The 13250-nt window shown below is 60.0% G+C and overlaps 1 protein-coding gene across 1 annotated transcript in view; it reads left to right on the top strand.

The window, feature by feature from the left end:
• LOC119113153 (Krueppel-like factor 8) overlaps positions 1–13250 on the top strand; it is a 50016-nt gene that overhangs the window by 19003 nt on the left and 17763 nt on the right. Inside the window, exon 3 of the mRNA XM_037237508.1 lies at positions 2023–2176. Coding sequence (XP_037093403.1) covers positions 2023–2176 — 154 coding nt within the window. The remainder of the gene's footprint in view (positions 1–2022; positions 2177–13250) is intronic.

The following is a 13250-nucleotide window of genomic DNA, read 5'->3' on the forward strand; positions in this document are numbered from 1 at the left end:
CCGCCGACGGGCACGGCCGCGTGCTGCCGCGCCGCCGGCGGGGTAGCCGCGTCCTGCCGCGCTGCCGACGGGCACGGCCACATGCTGCCACGCCGCCGACGGGGCAGCTGCATGTCACGCTGTGGCATTCACGACGCGGGACTGCTGTGCCGTCGGCGGGGAGGATGGCACCCAAGCTTACTTACGCTTCGGCTAGTGACGCCTTGTGAGCCGCACGCACCACCTAGGATTTTTGGTCTCCATTTTGATGTTTTGTGACCCCTCGCCCGCTGGTGGATCCTACTGACGCCGTCGTTGGCTGGAGAAGCACACTGGCTTCCAATTAGAAAAGAATGTGTTAATCTCACCATTCCACATTTGTTCATGGTCTATACATCGAACTGGCCATAGGTGAGACTGCAGGCATTGAGCTGTAGTCCACGTTGCCACCACGAGTCTATTCAATGAACGCCACTGGTCAGGACATACAGTCCCAGCCGTGGTAAATGGATTCCTTATTCCCCCACTAGCTATCAAGCGAATCCACTTGCTTCTTGATGATAATCAGCGCTCCCAAACCATGCCGCCGTCCGCGTCAAGGCGACATAGTTATCGCGCGCATCAATGCGACATCAAGATTAAACAAACAGCATTTGGTAAACCTCTGTTCACTACGATGGTATGATATGATTGTTGGTTTTGCTGACTGCAGAAATATGTGTTTTCTTAACTATAATGTTCTAATCGCTTCCCCGGTATTTCGTTTGGAGCGATTCTTACTGAAGTTTGGAGTTTTGCTACTACTCATGTTCAGAGTTGTGCATCTCTGGTTTAAAAACGTGCCCGTTAGAATGATTTACTGCGAGATGTTATGAATGTGACGTAACGAGTTCGGTCAGTTGCACGTGCGCCTATCCAAAGAGTGAGTTGTTTCAACGATGTCAACTGTTGGCACGCCATAGTATGCGTAATTGCCTCAGAACTGTCTGGATTCTGAAGCAGTGTTGGCGTGTATACATAAAAGCAGAAATAAACCAATGACGATGCCAAATGGCCATTTAAAGCCGAAGGCAGGAATGGGCCGTTTTCGTCTCGCTCATAACGTATTCACAGGATCGCAGGACGCGGTTGTTGCGACTCTCTGGCTTCACTGCTGTTTAGAGTCCGTAAAGTTCATCGAGATCGATGCCGCTTTCGCGGCCCATTTTACACCTGGCGGGACGCCTGGGAGATCTGCGGTGACGGCAGCCGCTGGCAGAGTGCAGTGTTGCACTTAACCACACGACTGGTTTCCACGGCGGACATTTGTCGTAAACTGCGCTCGGTGAGCCGGCACCGGCTATGGTCGGGTTTTCCAGGCAGCCGGCAGCCAATTCCAGGCGGCCGTCAATTCGGCGACCGTGGCGAGGCTAACTGGCAGCAGCTGGGGTTCGACCCAGGTACGCCAGGTTCACCCACCGCCGCCGTGCCTCACGTGTAGAAGCAAGATGAATGGGGCGAACCACCAGCCGCGTCGAACTGGTGTGTGCTTTGGCCTGTTGTGATGTGGGACGACTCGTAGGCTGCCTGGGAAGCCGTCGTATTATGGTCAGCCAGCTGCTCCCAAATGTCGGCCACGTTCATCACGGCTCACGTGTGACGTCAGCGCCAGTGCAAGGGCGATATATGGAAGCGCCTTATGTTCCTCGGTCTTCTCGCGACCTTGCGTCCGGTTGGGTCACCTGCTTCGGCGGCGCTCCGTCGCCTGGTGTTCGTCTCCCGCCAGGCGTTCAGGGCTCTGGTTACGACGTGGCTGTGGTCTTGGCAAGCACTGGTATACGCCACCCTCACCCGTGACGCTCGGTGGCACGTGCAGGTAACGCTGAGGGAAGGCCAATGCCTTCAGCTCTCACTGCCGTTCGCTAATCGCCACACCGGACCCTGATCACCGGGCTAAAGGACTGCAGCGTTCCGACATAAACCGCCACTGTACCTCCGCCCAGACCTGCGCCCCGCGGCGCATCAGCCGCCTGGAGCCGCCTCTGACGCCGCGCTCGTCCGCAGGCCGAGTGCGCGCCGGAGCAGATGGAGCCGGTCGACCTCAGCATCAACAAGCTGGCCGCGGCCGGCCATACCCGGCTGAAGGAGGCCGGCAAGCCCGCCGTCGTGCTAGACATCCCGCACTTCGACTCCAGCGAACTGACTGTGATAAAAACAGGTAGGTCCCAGCCACGCCCCCGCCCGCCCGGCCCACCCCGCCGGCCTGGCATAATAGCGTTCTCGTGTACGTCGATGCACCCCGGCTGCACGTTATCCGTTGAACGTGGCCCGAGTTGTAATGCTAATATCGCGGCGATTTCGGAACCCGATTGCACGGCAGTGTCCCGCGGTCTGGACGTTTGATCGGGGCGCTGGAACGCGATATTCGGTCCCTGCATATCACGCCGGCATCGCAGATGAGATATGGCCGCCTCCGGGGCCCTATAAACTGGGCCAGTGCTCTGGAATCACGTTGTGAGACTTACGTCACACGCGTGGGAACGAAACGGCCAAGGAACCGGCAGTTTGCTACGTAAGGCAAATCATTTAACATTCGCGAACAGAGCCTCGATCGTGTTTTATGCCATGCATTATCATAAGGGCCAATAGCAGTCACCGTAGCTCAGGACAAGCCCACGTAATTTGACGTGACGCCAACGCTCTCAGACCTCAGCTTATCTAGGACCGATTGTCCACGGTCGCCTGTCGCGCACGACGGTCGTTCGTTGGTGGGGGCACGCGTGTGCCGTTCGCCGTTGCCGGGCGTGGCCCGCCGGACTCGCACCGAGCACCCGCCCGCAATGGACTGGCCGGTTAATGCTGCGAGCGTGCGGCGGCCACACCCTGAGGCTCGGCGCGGGGCGGGCCGGGCTGGCGATCACTGCAGGCCGGCGCCGATTATTTACGGGAGGCTGAATGTCGCGGACCCGTTAGTAATGCCGGTGCGCGTGGGGCAGCCTGCAGCCGGCGGCCGCGAGCGAAGGGCGGCGCACAGGCTGCAGGTCGGCGTCGGTTTAAGAGGCGACCCTCGACCCGTAGCGGGACCGGCCGGCGTTCCCACACCCATCGCCGCGCCGACCCACCGTGCCATCTCATTACACGAGAATCGTGCCAAAACGGCGGCCGTAATGGCAACCTTGGCGGCTGAATTTATCGGCCCGACGGCGAGCATCGATCGTAATTGTAATTACGTTTATACGGGGCACGCGTGTCGGCCGTGATCGGCCGGGCACGCCGCGAGGGAACGACCGAACAGCGAGCACGCCACCGGGGAGCGACTGAGCACGCCCTCAGGGGGAGACTGAGCACGCCACCAGGGAGCGACTGAGCACGCCACCGGGGAGCGACTGAGCACGCCACCAGGGGCGACTGAGCACGCCCCCAGGGGGAGACTGAGCACACCACCAGGGAGCGACTGAGCACGCCACCGGCGGGGGGGGGGGGGGCGATTGAGCACGCCCCCAGGGGCGACTGAGCACGCGCTCAGAGGGCGACTGAACACGCCCCCAGAGAGCGACTGAGATGCCCTTAGGGAGCGGCTGAGCACGCCCTCAGAGAGCGATTGAGCACGCCCCCAGGGAACGGCTGAGCACGCCGCCATTGAGCGGCCTGGAACGCCACAGGAAGGGAACGTCTCGGCAGTGGGCGTGCCACGAAGGAGCGGTCAAGCATGCCGCGGGGAAACGACGGGACACGCCGCAAGGACATGATCGAGCGTGCCGGGCTGTGGCTGGTGACTAGGCCGGAAGAAAACATCAGCTCTGGCTTCCATGCGACCCCGGGTGCCTGATCTTACCGCGGATACAGTTATCCCGCCGCGTCAATTGGGAGTGTGGCGCAAAGACCGGGATGCCTCATCTGATGGAGCCGATCCTGATCGGGACACGGGCCTGGTACTGCCCCCCCCCCCCCCCCACCCTCCCCAGTGCCGGCGCGGCCGCCAGCATTGCAGTGCTGCAGATTCGGCGGGATAAGCAGCTGTAGCCGTGGACCGGCGGCTTTGTGGACGCTTGGGGCCGTGAGTGTGCGGCATTATGGACGCGTGCGACTAGGTCCGTGAAAGTTGGGATGGGCTGTTGTATTTATGGAGGAGGATGAGTGCAACAAACAGTGAAACGGAAAGTGTTTGAACATTCGAGCGGGTCGGAGAGGCAGTAAAGCATTAAAGTGGTGGTTTGATTGAAAACAGAGAAACATGGCTTGTGAGGGGCTGAGGAAGCCGACAATTGGGCCCGGTTAAGCAGCCAATACAGTATATGAGCGCTGGTAGCATGGAGCGGTGGGGCTCAAGCCCAGTGGGTAATGAAGCATTAACTCCAAACAGCCGCGGCGTATGAGCTTGCGCGGCGAGGCGACTGATTTAAGTGACAGTGCCGTGGTTGCGGTCAGAGCGAGACCCTGACGGGTGCGCGTGGGCGGGATATATCTGTCGCGGCGTGCATTAACTAGAGCCCGCCTGTCCAGACGTGCATTACGTAGATGTCGAACGATTCATGGGTATCTCCCGTCAGCCAGCGGCGCGTCGGCGGTGGCGGCCGCATTAGCTCGAGGTCTCCTTACCATCGGCGGAGCGGCGGATCTGGCCCGATTCCCGGCCTTGTCCGCCCGGCCGATCGCGCCTATCGTTTCTGCGGCCGCCGCCTCCGACCCTCGCGCGGCGGCTCGTGTCCCCTGGCCGGCTTGTCACAACGCTGGAGGCGACACGCCCGCGCGAGCTCTCCGCCGCTGTCGCCGAACGACGCCCGACTGGTGCCGAGGCCGGCGCCCCTGCGCTCGCGCGGCCTTGCCACTGGCCGCCACGCGCGGCAGGCGAGATGAATTAGCGGCGCGCGGTGTGTGGCGTCGCGTGTGTTTTGGCGTAGCCGGCCAGGCCGGCCAGGCCGATTTGTCAGGCGAAGGGGCGCCCGTGTAGCGCGGCGCCCGAGTCTCGCGTCACCGCCTCGCTGGGTCACGGTCGCACCGGCCGTCGCAGAGTCGACTTCATCTCGCCGGCGGTACGCGCCCTCGTTAGCATTGCTAATGCTCGTTTTTATCGGCGGCGAACTCGTGTCTTTGTCGTCCCTCCCGCTGGGTGTTTGAGAGGAAGCGATTCCTTAATGTGTCGTCGCCAGTGAACCGTTCGGTTACTCGCGGCTCGACTCTTGTCGATGCCTAAATTGGCTACTTTGTCGCGGTTATACGACTGCGCGCGGAAGAGGATAGCGATCATCTGTGTGGCCCTGCCGGCAGCGAAGGGCGTGGATTGTCCAACGCTCAGATATCAAAGCACTCATCAGCGCCCACCAATATGATATACACGGTCGATAGCGTCATCAATCGAACGCGCGATAAAGTTGCCATCGGCCGGGGTTTGCAGTGCCGCTTTTTATTAGGCCCGTCTGCAACGTTCCACCGAGCGATATCTATGCATTCGCGTCGCAATCAAGCCCGTTTCACAATCGACGCGCGGCGCGGTGCGGCGTGGCGTGGCGCCCCCGCCCGGGGGGGGGGGGGGGGGCACCGGGCCATCCCGCCCTGGAGTGTGGCCAGGCCGCAGCGGCCTCGCCCCGCCGCCGCCCGTCGTCCGTCTTCGCGATGTTTGGCGGCCGCGGCCGCCGGCCGCTGATGAAGACACATTGCAGCAGCGAGCCTGCGCGGCGCCTGGTCATCAGCGGCGGCGGCTGCGGGGTCGCCGCCGCCGCAGATAGCATCGGCAGCGATCGGCGCTCTGCTGGCGCGACCGGGCGGCGCGGCGGCACGGCTACCAGGGCGACGGCGGCCGTCACCGCCACCGCCGCGCCGCTCACGTGATCGATGACGACGGTCCCATCGACCGGCCCCGCCCGCGGCCGCCGCGGGCGGACGCCCGGCCCCACGGTACCGGCGGGTACTGGGTGGGACGGCGACAGGGTATTGGTGCCGGCGTGGATACTGGCTCCCGAAACATCTGGAGGGAGGACATTAGCTGCTGTCATTAATTTACGCCAGGAATGACTTTCCGTATCAGATTTTCACATCTGCCTGTACTCATGATGGTCTTTACGTTCCGCACATTATTGTTAAGCGCATGGGTGGGTGGTCAGGCTGTCACGTTCAGGGCTGGCAAGTTTCGTGACATATTTCAGGCCCTGCTTTGGGGTCGGTGGCGGGGCGGACTGAGCCTGTCGCCGGTGTGGTGGGCGGCCTTACCCCGTTGCCTGGCTCGCTCGGCCGACAGGGCTGACACGCAGCGTCGACATGTCGGGTCGACGGGCGATGGCCGACTTTCGCCGGCGCCCGTCGGCAGGGCCGCCGGCGGAAGATCCACCCGCCAGATTGTCGGCCGGAGAGAGCGGCAACAATGGGAGGGCGTGCTACCCCGCCCCGGCCGACCCAGCCGCCGCTCCCGCTGAGCCGCCCGGCGCAGGCGGCGGGCGCATCGCAGCACGCCCCGCGAGCGACGCCGGTCGGATGGGTGGCGTGGTGCTGCACTGCACGCTGTTTGGTGGCTTGAAAATCGGCCGGTGTTTGAGCTCGAACGGCGGCGGTCGACCCTGAATCACATCGTCCGAGAAAGTGGCGCTGTGTGGAGCGGGAGTTCCGGCGCGGACCTCACCACCGGCTGGTCCTGTGCATGGAGCGCGCTTAGGGTCGCGTCCGATGGGATGCCGCCGGCGCCGAGAGATTGCCGACACACGACGCTGCAGCCGTGCCGTTCCATGCCCCTCGTTAGTGCGAATGCAAATGAAACTTCACCCCACTCTGTCTCTCGCTCGTGTCAAGGCGAGGCAGCTTTGCCAGTCATGTGGTACGCCCGCTCTCCGGGCGTTTTCACACCCGGCCTGCCGAGTTGGCGAAAGATAAACGGCGTGAACCGAGCGCCCGGACGCCGCCGGTGCCGCGCTGACCCGGCTCGCGACCCACGGGCGCGGGTGGCGCGAGCGCGGGCCTAGCCTGGCCTAGCCGGTATTGGTCCCTAGAGTTACCAAAGCCGCCCCCGCAGGGCCCAGCTGCCACGCCGGCCCTTGAGTTCACCAGTCACGCCCCAGTAATTTCCGTCAACAAACGAACGGACGGGTGGACGGGATGACGGCCACGCCGGCGTCACTAGCTGTAACGAACTGACGGGTGGACGGGATGACGGCCACATCGGCGTCACCAGCCGTAACAGACGGGCGGGTGGACGGGATGACGGCCACGCCGGCGTCACTAGCTGTACCCGGACACGGCCGTGAGTCAGCAGGGGCCGTCATCAGCGGCGACAGCCGGCGCCGCCGCCCCGCCCCCGGCGGCGCCGGCAGCTCGAGGGCCGCTCGTGTCGCCGACGCGTTTCTCCGAGCGCGTGGGCTGGCGGCGCCGCCCTCCGCGCGAGGCGCTGACGCCCGCCAGGCGAAGATGGCGTCGGAGAGGCGAAGGCGGCTGCCGGGAGGAAACGTACGGCCCGGGAGCCGAAGGCGGACCGCGACACTGCCACCGGCCAGGGGTCTGCTGCCGGCCGATGACAGTGGAGCGGCATCAGAGGTGACGTGACGCGACGCGACGCGACGCGACGCGACGTGAGCGACTGGTGGGGTAATTGGACCAGCTCTGGATACTCGCTGGGAAGGTGAGCATCAGCGGTTATTCATGGAAGGCGACGGGCGGGGCTGGCGGCACTGCGGCGATGAGTGAAGGGCCGGCCAGCAGAGCCCGTCAGCGTGGCGACGCGCCCGACTTTTTGCCAGTCCTCGGCCCACATTCTGCCGACGGGGGGTAGCGCGGCGCCAGAAGAAAGGCGGACGTGTTGGCTGCCCGGTGTCGGCAGCAGGTGTAGTGCGAGGCGCGGCGACGTTGGTCAGGTGCACTGCTGGCTGTAGTGGTTAAGCTTACGGTATCACGTGCATATTGGAACCTCGCACAAGCTGAGGAATGTTCCGGTCTTCTGTATACTATTGCTCATAGTGAGGATGTTCCAAACAGACTTCGTCATTCCCATGTAGTCAGGTGTTCTACGGATCGTGTGCTCTACATTACGATTTCGCCCGTCAAACGGTTAGTTTTTCGTAAGGTTGTGGTAATTTTAGACCATCTGTTTGATACGGATTAGCAATATACTGATGACATCATTTTCAGTGATACGGAAAACTCGTCAGCGGGGTTCTGAGAGTTGTGTGCCAGGAATTGACTAGTACATTTCAGGAGAGCTTATAAGGACAGTTGGGACTGATACATTATTTTCTTGGACTGCAAGGGAACTGGAAAGTAAGCTGTAGCATCGCATCGCATGGCATCGTTGCGCGACTTTGAATGCAGTACTTGTGTCGGCATCATTTCGCACCAGCTATCTCGCAGGCTGATGGTACCTCGGAAACTGTAACACGTGGTCGAAAACGAGCACCGGCGCCTTGGTCTCCGCACAGCACACTAACACCAGAGCCCGGCCAGCTCGCCGTCCGGCGGCCGTCGCTCCCTGGGCCGGTAGGGCGCCGTGGCCACGTGCAGAGGTGTCACCGGGACCGGCCGGCCCGGCGGCCCGCCTGCGCCGCCATGTAGAAACGAGGCCGCTGCTTGTGAAACAAGCAGTCTGCTGTCGGCGGCCGCCCGCCGCATACATTACACGTGTAGCTGTGCGCGTCCGGGGGCATACGCCGCGCCCGCTGGCAATTAATCATCGCATTCACGGCGAATCGTCCGTCACAGGTTTCCCAATAATTACCAGACGGCTGGTGTGAAGGATAGCATACGTGGGATGGGGCTGATGACGTAGCTGGTTGCCGGCGGTGAGCAGGCGATCTTACAAATGTTACACGTGATGTTACAGATCGTCTAACTGGTAGCCGGACAAGCATGTGCATTCGACGAGGTGTGCTGGCTGTCCGGTGGTGTTCTGGCGAGGTGTGCTGGCTGTCCGGTGGTGTTCTGGCGAGGTGTGCTGGCTGTCCGGTGGTGTTCTGGCGAGGCGTGTTGGCTGTCCGACGGTGTTTTGGCGAGGTGTGTTGACTGTCCGGCGGTGTTTTGGCGAGGTGTGCTGGCTGTCCGGGGGTGTTTTGCTGGCATGTTGGAGAGCCTTTGGCTGGACTGAGCGCGCCGCAGCGGTACTGCGCGCGGACTTTTGGGCATATCAGTGGGCTGTTACACAACGACGGCGTCCATCTGAAGAGCAGATTATACAACAGACGTGATAAATGACCGCGGAGCACCCGAAGCTAGCCTGGCGATACATTATCAATAATAATTATCATTGGCTCCATTGATTTATGATTCCTGGACTAATGTGAGTTGTGGTGGCGTTCACTATCGTGCCTCCGAGTGGCCCAATAAACATCACGAGCGTATTACATACTGAATGTCGGAGGTGCAGCGCTTTGACTAATTTTAATTAGGGAGCCCGCCCCGGACCGTGGATAAATCAGCCCGTGTGGGAAGAGCGGCGTCGTGACGGCATTATCGCTCCCATTTGCGGCCACGCTCCATAGCAGGTGCTGTTTGCGTGATATATACTGTTTACCAACGCGAACCCGACGGCGGGCTGGCCGGATGACGCCTAATTAAGTGCTCGGCTGGCACGGCGAGCCCGACCAGCAGCCAGGCGCCCGAACAGAGCCGGTCCAGGGCCCGGCTTCGGAAGCCACGGAGAGAGTCGAAGCCCCTGGATAGCCGTGTAGCCGGGGCCGGCGATGACTGAGGATGACGCAGTGATAATGGGGAAGTAATGTGCTCCGGCGGCGGTCGCGTGACCCCTGGTTGGCCAGCCGTCCGGCGGTAATAATGGAGGCGTGTTGTGCGCCGGGGAGTCGCATGGGGTGTGGTCAGGGGTCCCGCAGGGGGTACGCACGAGAGATCCGCAGACGGGCGCGGGTATGTCAGTGTACCGCCCGGGTATGACACAAAGGCCATCTCAAAGGATCTAAATTCGTTCACGTTCTAATAAAAAAATTCCACATAGCCAGAACGGACGTACATCAGCGAATGTGAGCGAAAGAGGAACGAGGTTAAACACGTGTTTTGAAGCCAAGAGTATGCAAGCCTGCCTGCTATGACCCCTAACAAATCACTCGGGTAATCTACTCTAACTCGAATCGATACAAGCCAAGTTGATTAATCCACGACATAATTTTCGCTGATGGCAGCTTGACACACGAGGCCTCCTTCAGTCATGACTTCGTAGAAGAGTATGGAGGTCTGTGCTGGCTGTTTGTTCCCACTGAATCTCACGAGCGTCGCGTGGCTACAGGTTTCAACGCTCACAAGTTCGGCAGGTGTGCCAGCTCGTCTGTGGCCCGCTAGCGCGCGCCGAACGGGATCCCTTCCAGTTGGAGCCAACGTGTGCGTACGCACGGCATGACAGATACTTTCACTGCCAGTTTTTGCTCGCGGAACTAGCGTGCCTGGAGGCATCCTCAAGTCGGATTCTGTTCATTAAAAAGCCGCGCTCCTTCATGTGTTTCAATTGTGTACGGACGCAAGGAAGAATGCATTCGCTCGGTCTCGGCCGTCTCTGCCCTGACATTGGGAGCAGCAGCGAAGGTGATGAGATGTGAATGGACTGTGCACGGCCAGTGTTTCCCGAACACCAATGAAACCAAGCACAATATGTGCAGACAGTCAGACAGTTAATGCTGCGAAGCTAGGTGTTGCCTTTCTGACGTGCTGATATCTGCCTATGTTGTATCTATTTCACCGAATTGAATGTCTGAATTTGGTGCGTAGTTTCGACAGCACGTCGTTTCACACCGTCGTCAGTGCTAAGTACCGCCTGGGAGCTTTCTGAACACGGCCAGCCTGGCAGACTACGGCGACGCCACGACCGCTACCTCACGACGACACAATCCAGTCGACCTGCGTTCGCTGTTGACCCCGCGCTTCATGACCGATCTGGCAATGCGCTCAGCACGGCCCGGCATCTCCGTGCCTCAGACGCCGTGCACGCGGCTGGTAGGACTCAGGCCCCAGCTGGCCGGTTTTTATCCACGACACTGATCGATTGCTCCAGGGAGCGGCGCAACTTAAAACGACGATGGACGAGATACGCCAGTATCTGTGAACGTTACCCGTGCCCTTCATTTCGCTGAGAATCCATAAAAGTGATTTACAACGGTGCCATATTGATAGTCCCAGTTTCAACCTTTATGAGAAAACATGGTAAAGTGCTCCTAGAATGCCGAGCGCGTACGGGACGAGCATTTTCACGGCATGTTTTACGGCGCTTTTATGTTTATGTGTGGTCTCCACGAAGATGTACACGCCCTTGACGAGTGGTGTCCGACGTGACTGCGGCAGGAGACTGCACCATCGATGCTCCATACATTATCAGGCACCCGCAGGGCCAGGTGGGATCTGTCGTAAAAGGACGCCACGCCCATGCAGCGCATGGCGCTTCAGAAGCAGCGAAATATTATGGTAAAAGGGTTAAGTCCTGTGAAATTGCTTACAGTAACGCTGTGTTATTTAGGATTGTGCATCACTTTTAGAAATGTTTGTGATTGAAGTTGCGATAGGTTTGATTTTTTGTAGTATCAATGGTATGTGCCGCATTATTCGCTCACATGCGTTCACATCGTTTCAAACTATCAATGCGCACCTTTTCGCGCCGGTGCCTAATTTTGCGGGCAGCTTCTGTGTTGACGGCGGGGAACTGACACACAACTAGTGTCAGCGTGTGACCACGCCCCGTCGAGCGGTGTCACGGCGGTGTCACGGCGCGCACGACGTGCTGGGGCCGGGCGTGCCGTGGGGTCACGTGACCCCGGCACCGGACCTCCGCGTCCATTACTCATCGCCGATGCGGCCCGTACGCTCTCCGTCGCCGAATCCGGATGGGAGCCTCGGCGAAGCAGGATGGGGGTGGTGCGGCGCACGGATCGTGAGCTTCTCAGGGCGAAGCCGGACCTTCCAGCGCCGAATCCCAGCCCGCCGTGTGTTTAGTCAGCGGCGCCGCGCTGGCGGCGCCGCTCCCAGGCTCCCAAATGTACGAGCGAGGTGTCCGGTTAGGCAGGCCGTCGTTCACGCCGCGCATCCTGGTGGCAGCGATGTGTGCGATACGGCCGCCCGTGCAGCGGCGGGGCGGCTCCCAGCCGTTCCCAGCGGCTCACCGGTCGCTTCCTGCGGAGTTTCCTTGTTGACGGCCGCTCCGCAGGGGGGGAGCGTGTAGCTGCTCACGCGCGCGCCTCCGGTGGCCGATGTTATCGCCGCTGGAAGAGTGCAGACACTTGCCGCAGTAAAAACAGACGCAATCAAATCATCTACGACGAAGCGGCCGGGTCTAACTGTTATCGAACGCTATCTTAATGTTACGCTTGCCAGGGAGCAAGGCAACGGCGCCGCTTCTGGTCAAGGCGCGTTCCTTTCGGCGCTTCCCTTCCTTCTCTCTACCGCCGGGTGTATCGAATGACAAATTGGTTTTTAACCAATTTCAGTGACTGGTAGGCACGCATGCTCCGTGGTGCAAACGCCGACGTGGTGTTTTAACTGAGTTCAGTGCAGCTCATTGGGTGTAATTGTAAAATTATGCTATCTTAAGCCATACGTATTAAAGTGGCCTTACACTTTACATCACTTTTGCAGCGCTTGCAGTTATCTCTATCTACATATGCATCTGGTGCAGTAAACGGCAGTAACGGCAGCGATACAGTAATTGAGTGGGGCGTAAGTAATGCAGTCATGGCTTACCTCCAAATGGAGCTGGTAAACGCACCCGTGCATGCAGTTTTAGACAATGTACCGAATCTAAATAAATGCGAGATGCTGTTACACGTCAACAACATTGAAATTGTTGATTACGCTATCAAACTGAGCCTCATCGGTCACCTCTTCATCTCGTTGGCTTAACCTCTGACATTTGCCCGCACCCGCTGGCGGTTCCCCAGATGCTCAGCTGGTAACTGGCGCAACGCTTCACCCGCATTGATATCTTCATTGTATTCCCGCCAATGCTAATAGCCCTCATTATAGATGCATTGATAAGGCCGCGGCAGCCCCCCGCGGGCTGCGCCACATCCGTGAGCGGCAGTTACTTGCACAAAGCTTAATTCATTTTCATTCAGACGTGTCTGTACCACAGCTCAATTTGATCTGTTCTTCTCCGGCACCCACATCCGCACGCCGTCCCGCTCCCGTTAAAGTGCTCTCCTCTGCAGAGCAAGCGCCGTGTGCCGCCTGTCTGCCAGTGTTTTGCTTTCCCAGATCCTAGACATCGGGTGTTGCCGTTTCCTTTAAGGGAGAATAAGTGCAGATTGCAGCTTGACCGCGGCCGGATGCGTGCATTCGTGACTTCCCAGTCCTTTTTTCTGCTTAAAATTCGTTGACGTGCATAGCGA

The sequence above is a fragment of the Pollicipes pollicipes genome, unplaced genomic scaffold, assembly GCF_011947565.3.
Source record: "Pollicipes pollicipes isolate AB1234 unplaced genomic scaffold, Ppol_2.1 Scaffold_2555;HRSCAF=2994_pilon_pilon_pilon, whole genome shotgun sequence".
Lineage (NCBI taxonomy): Eukaryota > Metazoa > Arthropoda > Thecostraca > Pollicipedomorpha > Pollicipedidae > Pollicipes > Pollicipes pollicipes.